The sequence below is a fragment of the Hypomesus transpacificus genome, unplaced genomic scaffold (genome assembly GCF_021917145.1).
Source record: "Hypomesus transpacificus isolate Combined female unplaced genomic scaffold, fHypTra1 scaffold_48, whole genome shotgun sequence".
NCBI lineage: Eukaryota > Metazoa > Chordata > Actinopteri > Osmeriformes > Osmeridae > Hypomesus > Hypomesus transpacificus.
The window spans coordinates 483249-509686 of NW_025813996.1; the positions used below are offsets into that span (position 1 = coordinate 483249).

Consider the following 26438-nt stretch of genomic DNA (forward strand, 5'->3'; position numbering starts at 1 on the left):
CACTTTTGTATGTTTTATTAGATCTTATCGGAATGACGAGTTAATAATATTTAAAAGATCACCAAACAGCTTTAATATTATAAACTGTAATACTCATTTATCACATTTAAGGATATAGTTGTGTAATATCAATTGTCTTATCAAATATACAAATCACTTTTCTTTTTTCTTTTACAAATATTGACCCTCTGTTAACATTGATAATATAGTATTTAAACTACAAATAAGCCAAAAGACTCAGTACACCAAATCCACAGACTTGTTTAAAGAAAAAAAACTATTGTTTTCATTTTACACAGACCAAAAAGAAAAGTTAAGGCTTAACAAAATAATCTCACTATGGTAACCTTGGATAATTTACGGTACGAAAGTGCAAAAGTCTTGGTTTGTACCAGTCGTCAGTCATCACAGAGATATACATACTCCAACCAGTCTCTCCAGGATAATGGCTTGCATTTATTCAATGCATTTTAATCAAAATGCGACCTCGCGTGTCAATAGCCGTTACAATGTTTTTACTCGAATTAGGTTTGGTACACTTCCAAGCAACAAGTTAAAGACATGTTTTTACACGTTAATAGCCCTAATCTCAACACTTCTGAAAAAATACTATTAGCTAGCACTTAAGCGAGAGGGCATTCCAATGTTCTGTACAACTGAAGATACTTTGTATGACAGATTCTATTCTATAACAAAAGAATACATGCAGCTCTGTCCATTTGGCATACAAACCTTAAGTGAAATGGAAAAATTATGGTCTTACATACATTTCAAATGTGAATAACTTGCTTAAAATTCTTCAACATGGTTATATATGGTGTAATGTAGCTGTCAATTATAAATTAATATAAATGTACTCAAGAAATCCAATTCTCATATTCAAACTAAAAATAAACAGGTCATATATTGTCTCAATTTAATCACAAAAAGTGAAGAAAGAAAAGGTAGATTTCAACAAAAAATACTTTCGCAAGCAGATTAGTTAACTCTTAAATAACACCTACTCAATATTTCACTCTATTCTTGTTAATATCATGGTCGGCAGCATCTCACACTCCAGTCCAGCCCCATATCGTAGAGTCAATATAGCTGTCCTCTGCAACGCCAGTCTAAAATGCCCTGCAGCGTTCTCAGGGGAGGGCTTGGTCAGAAGGCAGATTAGCGTCGCTTGGTGACCACCAGGTTCCTCAGCATGTCAAAAGAGTTGCCATCGGGCTGCACAGAGACCACACCCTGCTCCCTGGAGCGCACCTGCAGGAAGCCGTTGTCGTCCAGCCCCACCACCTCAGCCTCGGGACCGTCCTCACTCCACAGGCGCACCTGGGTCCCACTGAGGGCAGGGAGAGGCCAGGTCAGGGTACAGTACATTCTGTCTGGGAGGAAACAATGATGCCCCCTGGATATATATGATGAGTTGTGGGAACTTCTATTTGGTGATTGGCTCATAAGGTAAAACTTAGCTCATAACAAAAAACATTGGTAGCCAGTCTTATTGTTCCATGACAGATTGCTCCTGTTCTACCGCTTTAACTACTATGGGATCTAATCAACCTGGCATGCAAAAGGACAATTCTGGACTATTCTATCCCATATGACAGTAGCGGTATTCCAAGGGGTTACCTGTGTATCCATCTCTTGTAATAGATAGGCAGCACCGCCTGGGGCCCTCCCTGCTGGAAGGCAGCGATGAGCCCCTCCAGGGAGGTCAGGGTGCAGCCTATGACCTGAGCAGGGCTGAGGGCCTGCAGGCTGCAGCCACGCTCGTGGTTGTGCCTGCTCACCAGGTCGTTGATGCAGATGGTGGGGTTGCTGTTGCTGACATTGATGCCACATCCTATGAAGTTGAAATATGACCACTTTGTTTCCGAAGACTTTTTGCTTATCCGAACTGCGAAATGTTGTGTTGTAACAACTCTCTTGTAGCAACTCTTACCAATGAGAAGATGGAAAGATGGTCCCATGACTGATGATGTCACCAGCACACCGCCTAGCTTCATTAGGTTACCGTAATAGATATCGTTGGGCCACTTCACCTTCAAATCGATGTCCTGAAAAATAAAATACGCTACAGTACATTAGCCAACAAAGGCTACGATACATGAAACCGTTTTGTACGCAAAACTGCAAGTTTAAAAGACAGATAGTAAGGCCAAATCCCAATACTCCCCCTTACCCCTTCCCCTTACCCCTAGCCCTTAGTTTACCCCTAGCCCTCGAAACTGAGGGGTAAGGGCTACATATCCCTAAAAAATGGGACGCCAATTGGTTACAGGTACGTCATCTAGCACGTATAAATATCTCCAAAGCAAGTTGTGTTATGCACTGATATTAAACGAAATTCCCTGCTAATGGAGTTTACTTAAAACTGTAGACATGCTAGTCAGAGAAATGCGGGACTGTTGTGCAACGTTTCAATTAGGAAAATGGTTTGCAAATATATGTGTTCAGGACTGAGTATAACACAAAACAAGACTGTCATAATTTTTTTATCAATTAATTAAGTCTTGTTGTTATTATCAGTGACCTATGCACTTTGTAAAGTTCTCTCTTGGAAGTCGCTTTGGATAAAAGCTAAATGAATAAATGTTATCGGCCTCTCTGGATGATCTGGCCGCGATTGTTGCCGGTCGCGCAGTATTCACATAGCCCTAGGTTTCAACTAAGCTCCCGATCTTACTTGGTTTTAAGGGGTGTATACCCCTTAGTCTTAGTCCTACCCCTAGCTCAAAGAGTATTGGGACACCACTAGCTCTCACGGGAACGCGCAAAACTAAGGGGAAGGGGTAAGGGGAAGGGGTAAGGGTGAGTATTGGGATTCGGTCTAAGTCTTGGTTTCAAAGGTGTCTGTCAATTTAACCTGTATAACATATGGCATCCTTGTCCAAATATCAAGTTTCTACGAGGTTGAAAAAGTTATACTGTAGATCTCTCAAGCTAAGCAGTTCTGACTGACTTTGAAGGACAAGTTCTGCCTCATCTGCTGCACATCGTCTAAAACAACCACAGTGTCTTCTTTATTATTATTATTTTACCCAAAACTCATGGTTCACCCATCACTCACGGCTCCCAATATCTTTGACAGGCTTTACATAGAAAAACATTAGAATGACATTAGAATCCAGATATTAACATACAACATAATTTGTTTTGTGTCAGTAATAGTTCCTGAGCCTCGTGTGGGGTTCAGTGGAGTTAATCAACAACTGGGAAAAGTGACAAATGACCTCAAAGACCCAGACACTGCTGTGAATATTTCCAGTCACCAAACACCTGAACAAAAGGAACTAAAACAAAAACTGAAATTGCTGAAGTGTTTGTGGTCGTCTTTGACGTATTTTTCGTTTAATGATGCGCCAAATGTTCTCTATAGGTGAAAGATCTGGACTGCAGGCAGGCCAATTCAGCACCCAAACTTTTTTACGACAAAGCCATGCTGTTGTAATAGCTGCAGTATGGGGTTTTGCATTGTCCTGCTGAAATACACAAGGCCTTCCCTGAAATAGACGTTGTCTGGAGGGGAGCATATGTTGCTCTAAAACATTTATATACCTTTCAGCAATCATAGTGCCTTCCAAAACATGCAAGCTGCCCATACTGTCTGCACTTATGCACCCCCATACCATCAGAGATGCTGGCTTTTGAACTGAACGCTGATAACACGATGAAAGGTCTACCTCCTCTTTTGCCCGGAGGACACGGCGTCCGTGATTTCCAACAAGAATGTCAAATTTGAACTTGTCGGACCATGGAACACTGTTCCACTTTGAAATAGTCCATTTAAATGAGCCTTGGCCCACTGGAAACAACGGCGCTTCTAGACCATGTTTACATATGGCTTCCTTTTTGCATGATAGAGCTTTAGTTGGCATCTGCAGATGGCACGGCGGATTGTGTTTACCGAATGTGGTTTCTGGAAGTATTCCTGGGCACATTTAGTATGTCATGTCATTGACACAATCATGCCGATGAGTGATGCAGTGTCGTCTGAGGGCCCGAAGACTAGGGATGGGACGTATGGCACTGACGCATCGATGCTTGTGTCGCAAAACCAATACGCACAGTTTCGAAAAAGTGTTTTGGAGCTTGTATCAAATTACGAAACCACGTGACAGATGACGTTCAATGCTTCAAACGTCACGAACTGGTTCGAAGTTTTGCCGCTCTTCTGAACCAGAGCCATGGAAGGAACGAAGCCACCGCTTCTTGTTAAAGACAAATCTCACATTGTCAGAGAAGCAGCACCAGGCATCGCTAGAGTTTCTTCCATCAGTCATTATTATTCAGCCAAATCCGTATAGTAATAATTATAAATCCGTGCATTTGTGTTGTGTTATTTTATTGAAATGAAACGTAACATGATAGGACTAGGTAGGTCTATACAGTGCCCAGAAAACAAATGTTGATGATTCGTCAACATTGTCAACAGTAATAATAATTTGTAAAAATTAAGTTCCCCCAGTTCACAATAGACCTACATATCACAAATGTTAAGAAAAAATCGGTGTTATCTAGTTTAATTGATATAAAGACCATATCGTATAAAGTCCGTCCACCCGCAACAAAAAGTAATGATTTCTTCGGTGGTGTAGTTGGTTAAAGCATTGTACGCCAACATATTGTTAATGCGAATCTGGAATCCTGAGTTCGCGCCCCAATGCAAGGACCCTCGTACGACGTTCTTTAACTTTTACTGTGAGAAAATGACATAATTCTAAAGGCCTACGGATGTATCACAACATTTTAATGTGTGAGAACTAATATCAGATCAAAATGAACACATGTAGCCTTAATTAAATATTGAATAACGTAGGGTAGTCTACCGTCGGAGACAACCACTACGCCTCATTCAGCCAGTTTAAGCGGCTGCTAGATGACGCTGTTCATTTTCAATGCGCCGATAGTTTGGCTCTTTGGGCCGGCACAATCCGGAAGAAACCACCAAAGCTTCACAAGGCATCGTTCGCCCATCCCTACCGAAGACCACGGGCATCCAATAAAGGTCTTCAGCCTTATCCCTTATGCACAGTCACAACGTTTACATGATGGTATCAATTCGAATCTAGCTTTATTCGGATAATGCAAATTTTTGGGGCAACTGCCATTATCCTAATATGGCAGTGAATAAACCGAATCATTGGCCGAAAGCATGTCATATCCCAGTACGATACGTGGCGCTGTTTTCATTACAACTAGCGGTGATACAGCCCTTTCCGCTTGACCTCTTCACCACTACAAACAACAACAACAACTACATCAACATTTTGAGAAAGACGGCGAACGGAGAGCAAGGTGAAGCTACGTCCCCTCTACATTTCGTACTGCGAATGCAAACGGCGCTATTGGCTCGCGTTGTTTGTTTGTTTCTGCCGGGCCGGCTCCCGGCAGCGATAACTTATTGTCTTTTTCGACTTCCAGGTCACGACCTGGGAGGGAGGGCGGCGGGATCTCAAGCATGCGCAAAGACGCAGAGTCCAGTTCATAGTCCAATTCACCGTTTACAAGCATGAGATGTCCGAATTATCAACCGACTCGGATCGAGTTATATCGGGGTGTCGATCGGATTGTAGTCGGACCGCAATTATTCGAACTAAGGTGTTTACAAGAAAGGGATAATTGTATTTCAGTCCAAATAAGCCAGTATTTCGAATCCATGTAACCACGGTGAGTGATTTCTCCAGTTTCTCTGAATCTTTGGATAATGTTATGCACTGTAGATGATGAGATTTGCAAAGCTTTTGCAATTTGACGTTGACGAACATTGTTTTAAAAGTATTCCACAATCTTTTTACGCACTCTTTCACAGATTGGAGAGCCTCTGCCCATCTTTACTTCTGAGAGTTTCTGCCTCTCTAAGACATTTGACTAGTCCCAACTTTTCTGGAATTCGGGTTGTATGTGATCTGTGACTGGTTCTGGAGAGGACGGTCTGGCTGAACACACCTCATAACCAGGCAGCGTGCGAATGGCCTCCACCACCGCCAGCGAGGCCAGATGCTGTAGGAAGGGTATTCTCTGGCCCAGCCTGGAGCTCAGCGCCACCTGGACATGCAGGGTGAACATGGCACAGCCTGGCGGACTGAGCCACGCGTTCCCTCCTCGTCCTGACACATTTCCACACAGACAATAAAGACATGAACGCAACATAAGGAGAGTAAGACGACAAAAAAAGCAACTGAAGTCTGTGTTGGAAGGTTTAAAATAAGGAAATGCTTACCTCATGGTCAATGTTTTACATTTTGATATTATTATCCAGGAGGGATGAATATAAAAAGTTATACAACTTTTGTGTGTGTGTGTGCGCGCAGTGTGGTGGAAAATCACCGACCTCTGCCCTGGGTTTGGCGAGCAGCTACGGCGATTAACCCCATTTCCTCAGGCAAGTGGAGCGTCAACCTTCACAGCAGACAAGAAAGGAGGAAAGGGGAATAAAGTCAATAAAGTGAGCGTGTAGTAGGCTGGTCAAGATAGCCAACACTGGTATCTTCTCTTCTCAAAGCTTGTACTAAAAAGCCACCGGAAAATATAGGAAATTTGTATCATTTGACTTACCTTCCAAGTCATCTAATCATTAATTTTCCATAAGTATCAGGGAGGGTGGAACTGAGCAGACATATATTCTTCCTGGACTTGAGCTGAACCCATGACCTTTCACCACAGGGTTCACATCCCCCAGGTGCACCAGTCAAATAACCCCCCCTCCAAGGTAAACAAGTATCCACTTGACCCCTATGTCACTCACACACACTCTCTCTCGTCCTTACTGTTGTCACTTTCTTCCCTCCCTCGAGTGCATGCAGGTGCCAATCAAGGGATTCAAAGCTAATTTATCAAAACAAATTTGGCCTTGCCAAATCACAGCTTTGGCAAGGCCTACCTAATATGCATGTGATTAGTCGCACAAAGACGCAGACGTTGATAACAGTGAAACAGCCTTGTTTCATCAATGATTTTCCAAAGTTTCCTCCGTTCAGTACAGCAGCTCCGCCGCAGGCATCAGGCAGTTAATGTTTACTCTCTGGTCTGCTCTGAGCAACTAGTGTTGGGCCGGATGGGCACCTGGTATTAATCAAACTGAGAGTTAAAGATAAACTACTCAGCCTGTTCAGGTGTTGACTATGCACCTTAACTTTCACCCCCAACACCCACACACCATAATATCTCTCACACACACACCCCATGCCCAACACCCCACACACACATTAGCACTCAAGTCCTCAATAGAGCTGGTGTTAATGTGTTCCAATCAGCATCTACAATCTTTACAAATGTATGCACTGTGCAGTCTTTGAGAAATACATTTGAGGAAAGCCCAAACAGCAATGTAATGTGATGTAGCAGACACATCATCTTACCTACATTCCAGACACTAAACACTAGATTACAAAACACCATGAGAGTCACACACAAACATACTCTGCCACAACAGGGGTGTGTTTGATCTTTATATCAGACTGATATAAAGGACATGACACACTACCAATCACCATCTTAATGGTGAAATCTCGGAAAAAAATAAATGAACCCGGTAGGGTTTAGCCAAGTAAGTCTCCTGGCTGGTTAACAAAGATTGTGAAGCTGGCTCATTTAGAGGCAAAGAGAAGGTGTCAGCGAATAAGATTAGGTGGTGGTGGGTGTTAATCCTCTAAAACTCATTGGCCAAACAGTGGTGTTTAAGAACCACAGTGTTTATCAAAGGGATAGCTGGGTCTCTGCTTCTGGAGATGGCTCTATCTACACCTGGACGTATTCTGTCTAGACCCTGCTGTGACTCACTTACATGGAAAACCAGAAGGTTGTTTAATCTATAAAGTTACAAGATTACCAGAGTTTTTTTAATATTTATTCTCAGTGTGCCCACTGGAGTTTGTGCCTGGATATAGAACAATGAAACAATCATTGTAATATTACAAAATAAATTCTCATAGTTTATTACAACCACAAAAACTACGAGGGAAGGATGTAGTTTAAATATATGAATTAACTACAAGAACCTGGAAGCATATTTTTGCAGGCATTTCATATTATTATTGTTAATAGCAAATCCTGTGATTGATGCAAATTTGTCAGAGAGGCCCAGAACGGCTGAAGCCAAAAAGGAAAAAATAATTTCTTAATATAGCCAAATGTCAAATAATAGTTGTAGAAATGTGGCCACTCAAATGATAGTAATTCAATGCGACTTGGTGAAAAGGCTCCACGGCCAAAAAACTGCCATCATGACCTCAACAAGGAAAAACCAATAAAAACAAACTGGGCGGTTGCCGTTTCAAAACCTTGAGGCTTCTAAGTCCTAGACGCAGGGAAAACACGTTTTACATAACTTTAATATTAATGGAATGGCAGCCATGCATAATGTACAAAAAAAGGAATAGGCTTGCAATATGGTTTTATGAAATCTTAAAAAATATATTTTGACTGTGAACCAATACCAGATGTTTAGTGTATTAATTGTGCTTATGCTTTTAGCTTTCTATATCTATAGCCCTGTCATGATATAGATCACACCACATCTCAAAATCTCTCATCTTGACAACACACACATGCACACTAACACTAGGCACAAATGCACACGCGCATACACACACACAATCCAGGTTTGTGTGTGTAGGGGCGGTCATCTGGCTGCTCCCCGTGTAACTGTGCTCCATGGTCGTGTGAGAGCTCAGTGTGTGCAGCGTTAGCTGGAGCATGACCTCCCTATGGCTGAGGCCTGTTAGGTGGCGGCCAGGCGCAGAGCTGGGCGCTGGGGGCCTAATTGGGCTCTGCCGCGATTCGGCAGGACCACCAGAGCACCCTGCTCTCCACTTCGTGACAACATCGGCCCCCTCGCCAATCAAGAGCAGGGGGGGAGCGGTCAGGGGACCCAGCTGGCTCTCTGGAGTCCTTCAGCCCCAGAAATGAGCTTTTAATAAGAACATCAGCGCCTAACTAGGCAAGGAAGACCGGTGCTGACCTCCTCCACAGGCCTGCCCAATGTACCCCCGTCGCAGCTAAGTGGGGGTGCGGGATACAGCTGGAGATGTGAGTGCGTGTGCGTGTGTATGAGTGCGGCCTTCAATTTGGGTGTGTATTTTTACAATGTTTACAGCTATAGAGAGAAAAAATTGGTTATGGTGGATTGTGAAATGAGTGGATGAGAAGGAAAAGATGCATTACCTGAAAGTAAAGTGAGAATATTATACCATTTACAACTTCACTACCACAAAGCTCAAAAATGCTAGACATGGATGAAAACTTGGGTACCTGAAATCACCACAACATTTACAATGATGAGGACTCAAGAAAAAACGAAATCTGCTAAACAATACAAACTTTACTCTAAACAGGGTTCCCCGCAGCACTTTACTGTTAAGGCGGCCGCCTAAGCAACACACGCCTGCCGCCTTAACTACGTTGTAAAGAAAACATTTTTTTAATAGCGATATCCGCCGTTATACTCTGTCCCGTTTTCTCCCTTCCATTCCAAAACACTAGTCTCCCTTCATTAGGCTAACCAATTGTGGAGCAGAAAATGTTAAAAGAATGAAGAAAATATGTTTGGACTCGCAATTATTGATGGGGACAATTACATGTTTCCTAACATTGGTGGGGACATATCCCTACCGTCCCACCCTAAATTTATACCATTGAATAATTATAAAGTTAACAACTTTACAAATGAACACCATAGCCATAATATCAAATAATATGGTGTATTGAAGCAATAAGGTACGAGAGGCAGTACTGTATCGTCAATAAAGTACGTGTTCCAGGGTATGCCCCCCCCCCCCCCCACCCCATTTTCTGTGGGAAAAAAAATCCTTTTTTTTTTTTACTATTACAAAGAATGTGAGCATTTGCTGTTTCAGAGTATTAGAGAAGACATAAGAAAGACCATTTCCAGATCCCCCCTCCAGAGTGGACAGTTTCTGTCCACAGCGCTACTGCAGTAAGGACTCGTTCCACAATCACAGCAAAACAGAGAAAAGCTGCATTGTTCCAACGCTGGGAACCAAAAAATTAGCCGTTTCTGATGTGAAGGGTGTTTTTACCCCCCAAAATATCTCTTTTTCATGGCATTGTCCTCTCTAAAATCAATCCCCTCTTTCTTAGTGTGCCTGGCTTAGCATGCAAAGCAGCGTCAAATTAATTTCTTCAACGCAAATATGAGATCAGTCGCAGATCAAACAAAACATCTCACTTCTAAACATGGTAATGCTCTTATACGCTCAATGAGAGATTGTCAATAAAGAAGTAGGTGGAGGGGTGGGGGAGAAGTTGTGTGTGCATGTGTGTGCGTGTGTGTCTATGCCTTGTCTATGCTTGTGGGTGCACAACGAGTGTATATGCATGTGTATAAGTGTGTGTGTGTGTGTGAGAGAGAGGCGTAAGTGTTTGTGAGTGAGTCGGATCTCCAATCCAGGCTAACTCAGCCTGTGCAGGGCTGAAAAGCTGTGGGGGCTAATGCATTCCTCTAGAAAGCTAATCTTATTTTCAAAGCACATTCACAGGAGGTCGCCGCTGGCTCAGAGAAAAGCCCAAACGCATTAGAAAAATTCTCAATAACGTCCACAAAGGAGAACAGAAAAGGCCCACAATTAGCAATTAGACAGCAACAATGTGGGGACTTTCACCTGCAAGTGAAACAAATAGACAAGTGAAACTGCTCAACTCCCTCCCGGGTAGCGTACAGAAGTGTGGTTGAAGTGTGAGACGACAGCGTTAAGAGTTCAGGCTCATCCTTGTCCAAGCAGGGTGCTCCTTCAGCTTGATTGAAATTGGTGTAAAATCCCCAAATAACGTCCAACTTAAGACATTAACTCATCAGTAAGTCTTCTAGATTGGCGTGAATAGTGGCTGGCTATAATTTAAGAATTAAGTCTCAATACGAGCACTGTGTGCTCTGAGAATTACTGACACTGCAATAAGGCTGCAACAAGCGGGCCTACAGTAAATATGGAAATATATAAAACGCTACATTAGAAATATGAAAGAAATTCCTGAATGACATAAGCAAGATAGATTGTGGGGAGGCGTGCAATCTATCTGGGAGGATGGCCGAGGTTCAGAGCTAGGGGCCTGCGCTCGCTTCCCCACCCTGAGGCCAAGGCCTGTAGCAGAAACCAGCTGTGTTTCTCCAGGTTGGTCTCTTCAAATGAGCAGCAGTGGGCCTGATTGGGACCAGCGACCGCATGCAAAGGGGACTCCTTCAACCTGCAGCAGCCACCGTGGGACAGTCAGAAAAACAAAAACAAAACTCCTGTAATGTCTCTGTGCTTGGACCTCTGAGTAAAGCCCATCATTTTACCTGGAGAACCAGAGAGACAGGCCCTGCATGAGACTCCTGTGACTGTACCATGGTGAGCTTGTTGTGTGGTGCTACAGTGGTTGTTCCTGATCGACTAACAAGAAATTACAACTTCCAGAACTGCGTCCAAGGACAAATGGAAAAGGATAAAGGACAGAGTGACCTAACTGTAGAAGAGGGGGGAAAAGACTTTGAAAGCTACCACAACGGTGTTAGTAAGTGACCCCACTACCATAGCCACTATCGACATCTATTTAATCTTCACAAACCGTTCCAAGTCTCATTGTTCGTTAGATAATTACAACAAGACCAGAACAAAGGCAGACAAAGTTGCATGTGTGAAGGCTGAAAGACAGAGCCATAGCTCCCAGTAGAGGAGAAAGAGGCTTTCAAGTCAAGACATGTATGTCTTTGTATGGGGTGGGGGGTAGAGATACCCCTTCCACCCACGGCTCAGGGGTCTTTGTTTGGGGGCAGCCGAGTCAGAGGGGTCATCCACCCAGGGCCTCAGGGTCAGAGGATAAATGGCCACCAGCCAAGTCATCTGTGGGACAAGTGGGGAGGAGTGGTAACACACACCACTGTGTGTGTGTGTCTGTGTTTCTTCCAGACCCAGACCCACATTGCCAGTCTTTCACCTTGTTCTTTGGGGCGTTGGTTAGGGTGGGGTTTGGATCAGACAAATAGTTGAAAAAGGATTTTCAGCCCCAAAGGGTTCTCCTCTACACCCGTTCCGAGTGGTGAACCAGGGTAACAACTCTTCTTTGACCGGTCAGATGAAGATGTTTCCCAGCACCATGCTGCCTGTCACAACCAACAGTTGTCACTTGTCTGCTCCAATAATGGCAACCCAATGGTGACCACAAAAGATATCTGCTGCCATGAAAACTATGAGTAATAACACTTTAATTATAATTGAGGATCAAATCATATCATCACTATAACCAGTTATAGTACGAGTGGCAGCCGATTGGAGGGACATTTTACCGGAAGCCATTTAACCTGCAATAGCATTTCCCCCCAAATCTCTCACTCTTTCAATCAAGTTCACAAGATCAAAGTATCCCAAATTCAAAGATTATGTCTGCCGTCAATGCTCATTTCCAAAACTGGATTTTATGTTATTAGAATAAGTGTGTTTGCATTGATCATCTGCTGGCATCAAAGTGATGATCAATAGGAGAGGAAAAACTAATCTGTAAATGTGATTAATTGAGATAATCCTGTTTCCAGAAGAGCGGTGAAAATTATCATTTCCAAATAGCACCCTTGGAGGTGATCAATGAGAGGTGGCGTCCATTACTGAGGGCAGTGGAGGCCAGGGTGCTTTTCTTTTTCCCTGAGTCTGCGGTACAGGCCTGGTTAGACCGCTCCGATAATGGCCTGTTAGAGCGATTGGAGAAGAGATACCGGTCATCAGAATGCTGAGAAGTCGGAGCGGATGTCTCTCTTTAACTGGCGAGCCTGAAAGCGACGTCTCTGTTTGAAAGGCCACCTGAACGCAAGGTTCATCGTTCTATTCTTTCCCCACAGCACTTGCAGTTCTCATAAGCAAATAAAAAAATGTGTACATAAAGGGATCTGAATCAAATGTATTTCATCTCGCTCCAAAAAAATCCTTACTAGATCATGAAAGCTTGTTGTTTTACATACTAATTCATTTGACAAACTATAGCGTGTCAGAACAGTTGGAGAGTGTGTGGGAGTCTGTCCTGCACCACTTGACTATTTCCCACTAGTTTGTGCACATAGGACCCTCTCTCCTCTCAGTGTGACCCAGCACTCCAGCTCCTTAGCATGCCCTTCACTGGAGATATGTAAACTTGAACTCCCTGCAAGCCAGGCTTGCAAGCCAGATGTTGCCCCGAATATGAAATGAGGACTTTAAGCATCTGCCTACAATTTGACATAATTGCAGGTAGAGCATGCAAGGTCAATTGGACCAATTAGATTTTTATGTACAAACCTGCAGCAGCAGTTACGAGGGCTGTCTGTTTTCTCCTTCCCTCACTGCAGTTCCCTTTTCACCGTACAAGGCTTCGTATTTTTCACAGGAAACAGGACCCTAATTCCATACAGTGTCAGTTTGGATTTTGGATTCCCTATCAAAACAAACACTGATTGCCAGGGCTTTAGCCCCGTCAACTGGTGCAGCCTGGACCAGAAGAGCCTCTTGTTCTGGTTGTTGGTCTTATTCCCACTTCCATTGGAGAAAGGTGTTATGCTCCCATTAGCTAAAAGTGGATCTTGTTTATGTGCCCACCTCAGAAATGACTCACAGACTTTCACAGCACAAAACGAAGATAAGAGTCAATATGCTCGGTAATGCTAGAAGTTGTAGAATTATACAATTTAAGAGCAACTTTGTGGGCAGAGTAGATAATTTGAGTAAAATTAATTACAAAAACCATAATATTTCACATGGCATTTGGAGGCCTTAAAACAGTTTGGTGAAAAATGTTATATCCACCATAGTTGGTATTCACCTGAATGCAACCTGTTTTTAGTGGAGAGGAAACGTGGGCCTTTTTTCTGTACGTATCTAATTTCTCGGCTGGAAAAGAGGGGCGTAAGAGAACAGCAGGAGAGAAAGCAAAATGTGTAGCGAGGAAAGTGTGGGGGCTCTAGGCGCTGGGATCAGGTTCACCAGAACAGGAAAAGCATCATTATAGGTGCTCTGGGCTCGGTGGAACAGCGTTCAAGAACACCGTGGGGTCTCTCATCCTGCCTTGTTCACAAATAAACACTTCCACACCGTTAACAACCGAGTCTCAATTGTAGTTAACAAAACAGGCCATTTAAACCGTCTGTCGGATGCAAACGTGCCCATCATGTAACCTTGAGGAGGAAGGCTGTCTGGATGTGTTGCTACTGAAAGGCCTTGATGCCATACTCCTCAATGACATAAAAACAGAATTAAGAAATACTTAAGACTTTGATCAAATACTACCCATCTATTATAGAAATGCAGTTTTTGTACATTTTAAATGTGGGTACTGCCCACGCTAGCGGAGAGCATGCTATTGGCCAGCGGTTACACCAGTGTGTGGAGCAGACCAGGCGACCTCGGCAGAAGGGGCATTGAGATTCAAGCTTGGTTGTGACCTTGTGAGAACACTATCCTCTGTCTTGAGGCCGGCCTATTATTAGCTTCTTCTGGCCAAACAAAGGACTAATACTCTGGACAAACAGACGGCCTCCATACCCACCGCTCCACCCTCGCCCAGCCCCAATGAGCTTAGCCCCAGAAGCTGGTTGTCAATATAGCCCAGTCTCTATCAGACCTCTAAAGCAATGATCTCGGCACTTTAGCCCCCCTAAACCAAGCCCCCTTTTATTAATCTCAACGGTCTGCAATTTATCCCCCTTCCCCCCCCAATAAAAGAAATCATCTGAAGGGGGGACTTTTAATAAGAAATTAATCTCTAATTAAAACTGCGTTTAGGAGAATGAAAAAATAAAGGTTTCATTATTCTTGTAATTTTGATAATTTAGAGACCTCAATTTAGATTGTTTTCAGTACAGGTATTTACGGTGGTATTGTGGCACTCAAGGTAAAAAATGTATTACCTTATTATTAATATACTTTATGGCATCATATTGTTGAATTCCTTAAATGTTTTGAGTGAATTCTATGAATCCTTACTTTGACTTGAATTATTTAATTAGATGTGGATTTGCCGTGTAAGTAATTAAGGACAATTAATCAATTATATTTGGGACATTACCACTGAAGAAAGGTTCTACTATAAAATCGTGATAAATCCATAATTTGTCTTAATATAATACTATTAATACTACAACAATGTTTTTTTTGTAATTGACTTATCTCAGAACATTGTCAGTACATTTCAAGCTTGAAGCAAGAAACCTAATATTATAATTTGTATGCCAGCAGTTATTACAATGCAAATGTAATAAGCATTTAAGTAAGAATGTGTTTTTAATTGCCATTTTGAGACAGTCCAATTATACACATGAATTATTCAGATTATTTTCACTTCCCTCGACTAAAGATTTGACAATGGACGAATAACTGTTATTGCCTTTGCACTAACTGTACATGTACTGGGCTTTGGGTCCATTCCTCTCTTGCCGCACTGAAAACAGTTACGTTCAAATTGAATAAACACAGGGTAATAAAATAAGTCCAGATAACTGGAGAACCTCCAAAGAAAACTGAAAAGCTACACTTGAGTAGCTGTTACAAAAGCACAAGCCATGCAGACCCATTCATAAAATTTATTTTTTCGATACATTTTTACAATACCCTGTTTTCGCTATCATCAGCAAAACCTAATGCCAAAATAAATACACTTTAAGACCAGATAAGGTGTCACACAGTATTGTGATGCTTTATACTGCCTGTGTTGACTATGGAGAAGAGCAAAGTGTGTAGAGGTTGACATGACCCTCAAAATCCATCTAGAATTTATTATCTAAACAGCTTGTGAACACAGACAATACCCCACTCGCTTGAGGTGAAGATTTCTTCTTTTCTTTTTACAAGAGTTTTTCTTTAAGAATAATACTACTTAATCAAGACTGTAACAGCGGGACATCTGGAAATTAAAAACTGCTCAAATCAAGGGGAGGAGGGCCAAATAAGACCGGCAGAGGAGGGGGTTCCCTTTCCCCCCCCCAATTTGGTTACCTTACAACCTTAATGACAACATTGTCAGTTCCAATCACCTCAACACAGGTCCAGAATCCATTTTTCAAACTTTATGACAGGTCTAATAGCTTCCACCTGTTCCCGGCATCCCGCCTGTTGACTGGCAAGTTCCCAGTGAGATGTGGGGCTGGAGACAAAGAGCTCTATTAGGTGCAGCCTGCGTCTGCTGCAGTGAGCTCACTCAGCCATTAAATTAGTTCCAGCCCAGAGGACTGTCGACCACCCTAACCCCCCATAACATCATGGACAACCACTCAGTCAAATTCTCTCTCTCTGGAAAAAAAAAATTATTCCACACTAGCTTTTACGACGCTTTACCGCTCTCTTGATCTCCCATCGTTGTGCTCTCACTACCAGGGTGTCTGACAACTTTGCTTCCGTAGGAACTTCTGTAAACTCTGCCATCGCCTTGTGGTGAACTACGAGTGTATCGCAGTGCATGTGTCATCAAAGGTCAGTTTTCCTTCACTGATACTCACAATCCTATCCCAGCCCCTCTGCATTTTGCAAAGCAGATGCAAAAATACAAAACCCTATCCACCTGGTAAGGTAGACAAAACTAAGTGGACCTGAAATGTTTGAGGGTGGAAAGGTCAAATACTGTTCCAACACACGGAAATAAAACTTCTGAACAAAAGTATCCCACCACATCCCATTTACACTAACAATGGAAACCCCATGCTTAAGGGGCTGGTATAGCAGTGTGTGTTACCCTTCCAGCAGGTCCATGGTAGTGGGGGTAACCTCGGCGTACAGCAGGGTGTGTCCCAGCTTGGTGGTCCCCAGGTGCTGGATGTAGGTCTGCAGGCTGAACTGCTCTGGGTTCAGCTCTTGAGGGGAGTCCGTGACCAGGGCCAGGGTCCCCTCAGGGACCTGGCTCCCACACTGGATCTCTATGCTGGACACCACTTTTAGGGAGGCCTTGGAAGACTTCAGCTTCCCCTCCTTGTCCACCTGGGTGTGGAGCCACTTCAGGAAACTGGCCCTGCGTTCCTGAGGGAAGGAGGGGTAGATGAGGGGGATGACATTATAGTTGACTGACAGAAAGTTGGAGTTCAGACAAGCTAGCAACAAAAGCAAGCAATATTTCAGCTAGAAATACGGTGTCTAGTCACTGTGGTCAGGTGGTGGCTGGTTAAAAGGACTGCTATTGAACAGATGACCCCCCCTGACATCAAACGGAACAATGTCACTAACAGCAACTAACATTTACAGTACAGGGTGAAAGTACAGATCCCTGCCTTAAATTAGATAATCAACGACTATGGCTAATCAATGACACAGTTTAATTACTCGCCGTTCTTGCGAGTGGTGGGGCTGAGAGAACCACTCTGTTCCAGTCACTTCTCATTAATCACCAGGCTACAATACACACACACATAAATGACTCATGCTATAACACATTGCCGCCCTGTGTTTCCAGTTGAGGACTAATATTGAACATGTTGCTCAACATGTCAGCATGAGCCCCTTCTGTCAAGTGAGGCAGAGCTTGGATATGTTCCTGGGCTAATGCGATACGGTATGAAAGTTCTACTTCGACAGGAAGAGGATGAATTATTTGCAGACTAGGCTTTGCAGGCTAGTCTAGGCTAGCTTCCCTCCAGGGAATTAAGAAAAAATGTCTCATCTGTTGCGTTAAAAATTTTACAAGAAAAAAGTATTTGAAAAAGGATAGGCTGTTACATTAGTTCAAATCCCTATATCAAGTACGGCTACATATTTTCCTGATTGGAATATATCCTACAATTTAGTGAATTGGGTAGGGAGTAGGAGAGTAATTCAATGTAAAAAATATATACAGTGCCCTCCAAAAGTATTGGAACAGTGAGGCCAATTCCTTTATTTTTGCTGTAGACTGAAAACATTTGGGCTTGACATCAAACGATGAATGTGAAACCAGAGATCAACGTTTCAGCTTTCATTTCCAGGTATTTACATCAGGATCTGATGCACAAATTAGAAAATATCACCTTTTTGTTCGAACCCACCCATTTGTCACGTGAGCAAAAGTATTGGAACATGTGACTGACAGGTGTGTTTTGTTGCCCAGGTGTGTCCTATTACATACATTATTCAATCAATAAATACCACTGAATGTCTACACTCAGGTTCAGATTGGGTAAGATAGGTTTTGTCTATGCAGACTGTATTCAGAGGTGAAAACAACATGAAAACCAGAGCGCTGTCTTTGGGTGAAAAACAAGCAATTGTGAGTCTTAGAGAAGATGGAAAATCAATCAGAGCCATTGCAGAAACATTGGCCATAGCCAGTACAACCATTTGGAATGTCCTGAAGAAGAAGAAAACTACTGGTGTACTAAGTAACAGACGTCGAACAGGTAGACCAAGGAAAACATCAGCAGTTGATGACAGAAACATTGTGAGAGCTGTAAAGAAAGACCCTAAAACAACTGTTAGTGAGATCAGCAACAACCTCCAGATGGCAGGAGTGAAGGTATCACTATCTACTGTTCGCAGAAGACTTCATGAACAAAAGTACAAGGGCTACACCAGAAGATGCAAACCACTCATTAGCAAGAAGAATAGGAAGGCCAGGCTGGAATTTGCCAAAAAGTACAGAGATGAACCTCAAAAATTCTGGGACAAAGTTTTATGGACTGATGAGACAAAGATTAACTTTTACCAAAGTGATGGAAAGGTTAAAGTTTGGAGAAAGAAAGAAAGAAAGGAACTGCTCATGATCCCAAACACACAAGCTCATCTGTGAAACACGGTGGAGGTAATGTCATGGCTTGGGCTTGCATGGCTTCTTCTGGGACGGGCTCATTAATCTTCATTGAGGATGTAACACATGATGGCAGCAGCAAAATGAACTCGGAAGTCTACAGAAACATTTTGTCTGCCAATTTAAGGAAAGATGCAACCAAACTGATTGGCAGAGCCTTCATCATGCAGCAAGATAACGACCCAAAACACACTGCCAAAACAACAAAGGAGTTCATCAGGGGCAAGAAATGGAAGGTATTAGACTGGCCAAGTCAATCTCCAGACTTAAACCCTATAGAGCATGCATTTTACCTGCTTAAGAGGAGACTGAAGGGAGGAACCCCACAAAACAAACAACAACTGAAAGAGGCTGCAGTGAAAGCCTGGGAAAGCATCAAAAAGGAAGAATGCAAAAGTTTGGTGACGTCAATGGGTCACAGACTTGCTGCAGTTATTGAAAGCAAAGGATTTGCAACTAAATATTAAGTCTTATTCACTTAAATATGTTTTAAGTATATCTGTTCCAATACTTTTGATCACATGACAAATGGGTGGATTCAAACAAAATGTGATATTTTCTTAGTTGTGCATCAGATCCTGATGTAAATACCTGGAAATAAAAGCTGAAACGTTGATCTCTGGTCTCACGTTCATTATTTGATGTCAAGCCCAAATGTTTTCAGTCTACAGTAAAAATAAAGGAATTCGCCTCACTGTTCCAATACTTTTGGAGGGCACTGTATATAATGTGGGTTTTAGAGTGCCTTTTATTTGGGCCTCTACCATAACCATGTATGAACACAATGAAAATGTACTATTGACTCAGTTTCCCCCAAAGACACATATGGTATAAACAAACTGGGCTTATCAAGCACTTTGTTTAACCTTAACACATCGCTCGCAGGAACCTCGGAGAGCAAATAAGGTCATTAGATGGTGACTACTCCATGGTTAAGGCCTGTGTGTATCTGCAGACTCAGAGACAAAGCCTGCCTGGCCCCCCTCTACTGAAGGAGCACCACTTCCATGTAACGAGCAGGACATTGCAATGTGCCGGGAGAGTGGATGGGCCACTTCATGTAATGGCACAGAGGTAGAGAGGAACAAGTGTCACTGACATTCTTTGAAGGCAACACCTAAAATGAGTGTATAGATGAAGGGACAGGGGTACAGAAAAATGTCCCTTGACTGTGAGGGGTGATGGTTTAAGCAGGGGGAAAAAATCTAATTTGGGATGGGTTGACCCCATGAGATTTCACTTTTCAAGAAGAGGGAAACAAATCTGACATGGATATAAGTAAATTATATACCTTTTATTACCCTATCAAGTCTTAATAAGAAATAAAGAGTGGGGAAAAAAAATTCTCAAGACACCATCTGTCACCCAAAACCATGTGATTAGCCCCCCTCTGAGAAACGACAGCACAAAACAGGGAGAAAGGCCTTATTAGCTAGCTCAGATCCATATTTAGTGAAATACGGTGATGGTTAATCAATTAGAGACACTAATCTGCATGCCTCAATTATCTGCTTTGTGCCAATCACAAAAGAGAGAGGCCAGTCCCTGGAGACCCATTAGCCCTGAGTTAACAAGACTGACATCCACTGTCAGGAAGGATAGCTGAGGGCGCTTCTCACTCCAGGAAATATTTTCTACTTTCCTAATCTTATTAAACCGTTATACTAAATTAAACTGTAGTGAGGAGTGAAGAGTAATATGGTAACAAGGAGGGGGTGGCTGAGAGCAGAAACAGCATGTTTTTAGGATAGATGTTGGGAGGGGGGGATAAGCAACAATCACAACCTCGATAAAGCGGTCAACAAGAAGTTGCTGAAATCCAACCCGTCACTTGACTACCTGACAGACGAACCTGACAGACGTGCGCACACACACACAGACCTCAGCATGCACACACGCATGCACACACACACACACGGGCACGCAAACACACGCACACACACTACTTGAAATTCCCTAGCTGCTTTAAGCTCCACAGTCCCTCCAAACTCTTGTGCCGAGGCAAGGTGCACAAACTGCCCCGTATCCACCCCCCTCCATCTCCTCCCACACACTGCACCTACCATTTCTAGAACAATCTGGAAGCAATCCCACCTACTCCCCTGCTTTCATCCTGGTGTTTGTTGTAACAAAGTGGCTGGGGCAGGGGGGTCAAAAAGGTCATACTCCAGTCCAAACAAAGAAAACAGTCATAGTAATATTACAGTTTGGTTTCATTTATTTATTTTATAACTGAATCAGACAGAGGCTCATTCCCACAAGTGAAAGGAGATATAAGTAACTGAACTTGCCAGAATCATTCAGGGGGACACAACACCAAATGATATATGATGACTGGTCAATGATGCAAGTCTAAGGATCTTTGGTTCAGGAATTTTGGATCAAACTGAAAGCAACCTCGCAGGTTACAACTGAAACAAGGTTTTACTTGGCCTATGTTGATAACATTCAAATCGAAAATGAATCACTTAGCCTAATGTCGTAATATCATACTTAGAATGCATCAATTAATAAACAGAGCAAGGACAGAAGTCTTCTGATATGAAAAGGAGCGAGCGTTGTCCCTAAGCGACAGGGTAGATATCTACTGCGCCCTAGTGGTAGACCTATGTACTTGACGGCATTACATTCAAACGCAATTTCGAACCCTGTCAAACTTCAACATCCAGATAATGCCAATACATAGACAGTAAGATAAAAATTATTAGGTACATTCTATACTGATGGCTAGAGACAATACCAATGTCTCTCACTATCAACTCTCTACTGTTGAAAATTCAATAGATGCTTTTCACTTTGAGATTTGACTACATTACCCACAAATACTAGCTTCCAGAAACATTAGGCCGGCTGCAGCCGGCTGCCTTGAAGCCGAGAATGCCATTGGCTGCTTCAAGTCAGCCGGGCTGCAGGCGGCTGCAGGCGCTGCATGAAGTCGAACGCACCTATTCTCACTGTGTGTGGTCCTAAGGCGTGTCACTTCCTCTCCTCGTTGGCCAATTAAGCCAACGAGGATTGGATCCTTGTGGGGCCTTTGGAAATCTCTCTGAAGTGGGTGAGTAAACTGTCAGTGATCCAGCTCAAACATTGATTAACTCCCAGCGCAAATTCCCCACATACCGCAACACTGGTGGGGCTATTAGAATATCAATTAGATATTCAGGGGGGATATTTAATCAGGGCGCCCTCATCATCGCGCGCACACCCACACAATGAAGAATAAGTCAGCCTGTCAGGCTACACACGCGGGTCCATATAACGTCTTCCACATGGTCTTGTACTCACATCCACACAAGCTCACAGATAAATTCACAGATTGTCAGTATATCTGGGGGAAGATTTCAATGCTGCCACTTTGGAAAGTTAATTCAATATATGCTGACTAGTCCGTTCATGCCAATGCCGTTCATGCCAAGTGTGGCCATACACACATAAGCCAAGCCTCCCATTCGTGATTCGTGTGAATACACATGCACACACACCACATACGCAGGTGATCATACATGCACACACACCATAATTGGCTGGGTAAATGTTTAATGAGGCAGCCCATGAACAGGGCCGTCCAAGAGAAGGGAGGTGGGCATGTGGAAACCATTCTGATTTCTAATATATGCAAATGTAAGTCCAATATATGCAACAAAACTATGGCCCAGTTTATACGTCCAGACAGCCAGTCAAAACACGTAACGGCAGTTTTCCCCCCGAACCATAACACTGGAGTTAAAGCATGCCTTTAATCAGCCTTCATCCGGATAGCTCCACCTGAGACACACTGATAAGCTAGCATGGGTTAAGCCAGATGTGACGGTTGTGTCTTTACCAATATATAGAAGGAAAAGGTTTCCATAATGGATTCAATTGTTCAGTAAAGTTCCTAATCAGTGTGAATTCTGACTAAAAACGTGTGGTAGATGTGATGAGAGAGCTTACCTCAGAGGTGGACAGGATGTAGATGGGGCTGGGGGGTGGGATGGGGGTCAGCTCACAGCTCAAGCCCAGCGAGGTGAGGATCTCTGTCAGGACTTCGTATCGCCGCGCATTGCTCATCTTCAGTTCGTTAAATCCTTGTGATGTCACTTCCTGCGAGTCGGGGGCCGTCTCCAGATGGACCTGAAATTGCCAAAATGGGGAGTTCAGATGGGAGGAGTTTCTCTGCTGCACACTACAGTGAAAAAAGCAAACTCTAACATAGGCCTGTCAACGGTAACAACATGAAGACATTAACGACCCCAAAACAGACAGTTGCGTTTCAAGTGGAAAACAATTTACCTGGCAAAGGACAGCCTCTCCTCCATCCCCCTCGTGAGTCATCTTTACAATGACCATGTCCTTGTCCCCACCGTGTCCTGTCAGTTCCCCCCAAAGCTCCACCTGCCCGCCACCCTGGGGATCCCGAACAAACGCACTCCCGCTAACCAGCGTGCTGAGCTCCAGCTCCGAGGTGTCCTCCCTCGTGAAGCTGAGTCTGCATATCTGCCCTCTCCTGTCCGCCTTGGACACAAGCACCAGCCCGGCCGGGCACAAGGAGGAGGAGAGGCCCAAGACCCGGCCCCCCTGCCCCAGGTAGGCCAAGAAGCGGGCCTGGAGCTGGGGAGTCAGCGGCTCTTCCTCAGCTAGGACGAGCAGGGTGGTGCTCTCCAGCCAGGGCTCGCTCAGGGCCTGCTGGGGCCGGAGGGGATAAACCACGTAGTTGTCCGTGTCAATGCACTCTGCTAACAGAGAGCAGACCTTCCCAAAGCGCGCCTCGCAGCCGCCAGTGTAGACTAGGACGTTGGGAGGCTTGCCGCTAGCGTTGGCTCTCTTCGACTGACTTGTCTTGGTTTCATCCTCCAGCTCTTCCAGGGTCTCATCCCCACTGTCCAGATCGCTGGCATAGTCATCGGGCAGGTCAGGGATGTTCTCAGCCGAGGCATACTTGACCGACTGGATGGTGCTGTTCTCCAGCTCCAGGCACTCGTGGCAACTGGACAAGTGGAGGTGGTGGCCGTGGGTCTCCATGTGGTGGTTGTTTCCCAGGGAGTGGTTGTCCTCGCGGCCGCTGTCAGAGCCTAGGTCCTGGGTTCCTCTCAGGGGCTCGGAGCCTCGTCTTTCACTCAAGCACCTCCGGATCTCTGGGGGTAGGAGCAGGCTCCCTTTCCTTTGTGTTTGCTGGGTGTCTTCTTTCTCTTTGTCGCAGCCGCAGGGTGAGGGTTGAGAGAGGATGATTTCTGTCTGGGAGTTGTTTAGGGAAATGGAATGCTTCTCACTTGCTGGTTGTCGCTTTTCTAGAAGTTGTTTGAGTGCGGATTCTCGGAGAAGGACAGCTGAAAAAATATGAAATGGGAATTGTTGAGCCAAGTATTGCATAATATCACCCAAATCCACTCACACACCCACAGCTTCATGCAATTTGTGATTTCACAACAAATTGGAATAACTGAAATACATTTTCAAACAAAGTGTTTCATCTTTACAGGAGCCGTTCACTGGTGACTGACCCTTTATCCAAACGTTAGCATTAATAAACCACTTCCCACAAACTTGTGTCACAAGACATGTCTGTGAATCCTTCCTCAAGTGAAAAATCTAATTACATCTCTAACTGGATTGGACATTACATATATCACACTGAACACACAAGACAGGTGGTTTCCATAGAGTCAACTCACAAACTATTTTAGAAGGCACAAGTCCATTGTCCAGCTGAAGACGGTCTTCCATAAAGGCCACCCCCAAGCGGCTGAAGTTGTCAACGCTGGCCTGAGCCACCGCCCTGAATGGCTGGCCAGGACTACAGGCCAGAGGGAGACAGTAGTCGGACCACTTTAATACCTGAACACCAGGACAATGAGGAGACACAGGTTAGCTTTGGTTTCTGATGGCCAGCACAGCTGAAGAAACTCTGTCAAGCAGACAGATATTGGCCTCAAGTATGACCAGATACTTGTTCAGTAAAACCAGTTGGTGCACTAAACACCTTGAAAGAAGACTACACACTAACACACAAACCAACATACACACAATCTATGAACATACATTGTTTGTAATATATTGCATCAATATATTAGCCATGTATACTTAGACTGGTATAATCCATACCAGTGATCCATTAAAATTATTTAAAAGGCTGTATGTTGACAAATGGCATTGACTGTGTTGAGAAAACTCCTTCACAATAGCTAAAAGAAGGATGGTGTTTCAGTACTTCCTGTCCCACTAAAATGTTTGGCCCTTGACAATCTTAACATGGTATCTGAGGAGTCAGTCAAAGTCAACAGTCTGCAATATTCTATACTTCCTTTTGTAAAGTATGACTTCCAAAAAATGCTTTCTCTTTCTTTGAGCCTTCTAATGGAGCGCAGGCTCACTGAGCCCAGAGTGGTTTCTCTGTCTGGGATCGTCACACCCAGACAGTGAAAACAACAGAGCGGAGGTAACACTCGGAAACAGACACGCGACTAGGGGTCCCAAACTGTGTCCACTCATCTTATGAAAGCTTCCTCCCTCCATGCTTCATAGACAACCTTAGTTTCTCTCTCAAACACAATTTTCCATTTTAAGGCCAATCCCACACCTTTAGCCTTTTTATAAAATCAATTATCCAATCAGCACTGTAATGGTTTATATGACTGTCCTTTAAGGCTCTTTTCTCCATTTGGATTGGCCTGGCTCACATTTGTGAAAAGATTTTGTTGTTAAGGGTGCTCTGTGAACCTGGGGGGGGCAAATATTTTTGAAACTCCTTTCTTCTACTGACACATTAATTCCTGATCTGGAGTTTTTACATTGAGCATGGTAAGGTGATCGGGCGCATGCTTGAATTTTACACTAAAGCAGATAAAGGTTGTAGGGTAGCTGTTCTGAGAAATTTGAAGTATCTGTTGTGATGCATACTTTCTTTTTCAGCTTGAGAGGAGACTGCCTGCTCACTCTCTGTCCAGAGGTAGCCTCTATGATGAAAGAAATGTTCTCTATCCGCGGCCCACAAACCAGAGAGGACCCCAACAACACAGTCCACTTGCTGAGGTCATCGCATGCCTAGGAACAATACAAACAACATACACACTGATGTCTACATACAGATGGTAGTTCATATTAGACAGTTAGTGATCATTAGTCAAACAAAACGTCTACGAAACCGCGTAGCCGACATTAAGGGGCTGTTACATTACTCCGAGGTGGACAGTGGACAATAAGCTGTAAAACTGTAAATAGCTGTGTTACTTAGCAACCTTTTCATCTTTGCATACGCAACGGCCGGTAGGCTAATTAGGCAGCATTGTGGGCTTGCCCATTCACAAGGCCTAACAGACCCTGGCTACTATAGCTAAATAAAGGACAATACATGTTAAAAGCTTGTCACCTGAGGCTCGGTTATGTAAATAGCCTTGTCACCCAACTTCAGAAAAACTGTATCTTCGGGCAGAGGTTGATTTAGTTGCTTATTGAAACTATGTTGGAGGATCGGTTGTCCTTTCAGATCAGACGACTTTCCTGGTGGATTCAAGGCACAGAATGTGAAACTGTTGCTAATGCTAGTGCTTTTGCTCCCGCACAATCTGCGCAAAGTGTTACGAATAACCACCGTATAGCACTTCTGAAAGCGCACCCAGAGGTAGACGTAGCACAACGTTATTAGCATTTTCTTAACATTTGGAAAGCCGTTTCCGAGCCCATTTGGCCTCTTTAGTGCATAAACATCCACAGCCGACCAGCCGCTTCCTTGTTGTTGACAAAACTCCTCC

At 43.6% G+C, this 26438-nt stretch overlaps 1 protein-coding gene across 2 annotated transcripts; it reads right to left on the reverse strand.

The window, feature by feature from the left end:
- Positions 1-26438, reverse strand: hlcs (holocarboxylase synthetase (biotin-(proprionyl-CoA-carboxylase (ATP-hydrolysing)) ligase)). Of its 2 annotated transcripts, XM_047017095.1 has the most exons (11): positions 26057-26438; positions 25588-25731; positions 24363-24525; positions 22984-24017; positions 22645-22824; positions 16675-16955; positions 6326-6393; positions 5941-6101; positions 1934-2048; positions 1621-1834; positions 1-1330 (listed from the first exon to the last, which is right to left on the reverse strand). In XM_047017095.1, the coding sequence occupies exons 1-11, from the start codon at positions 26333-26335 to the stop codon at positions 1159-1161; spliced, it is 2811 nt and encodes a 936-aa protein (XP_046873051.1). In that variant the 5' UTR covers positions 26336-26438; the 3' UTR covers positions 1-1158. The 2 variants fall into 2 exon arrangements, with proteins under 2 accessions (XP_046873051.1, XP_046873052.1); XM_047017096.1 differs by lacking the exon at positions 25588-25731 and having other exon boundaries at positions 26057-26435.

What these genes read in the sequence shown, in the direction of transcription:
- hlcs (XM_047017095.1), bottom strand. Translation starts at nt 26,335, where the DNA reads ATGCTAATAACGTTGTGCTACGTCTACCTCTGGGTGCGCTTTCAGAAG. An exon ending in TTTACATAACCGAGCCTCAG is followed by an intron (nt 25,732 to 26,056) that starts GTGACAAGCTTT and finishes TATTGTTCCTAG; the next exon opens with GCATGCGATGACCTCAGCAA. An exon ending in TACAAGAGATGGATACACAG is followed by an intron (nt 1,331 to 1,620) that starts GTAACCCCTTGG and finishes CCCTGCCCTCAG; the next exon opens with TGGGACCCAGGTGCGCCTGT.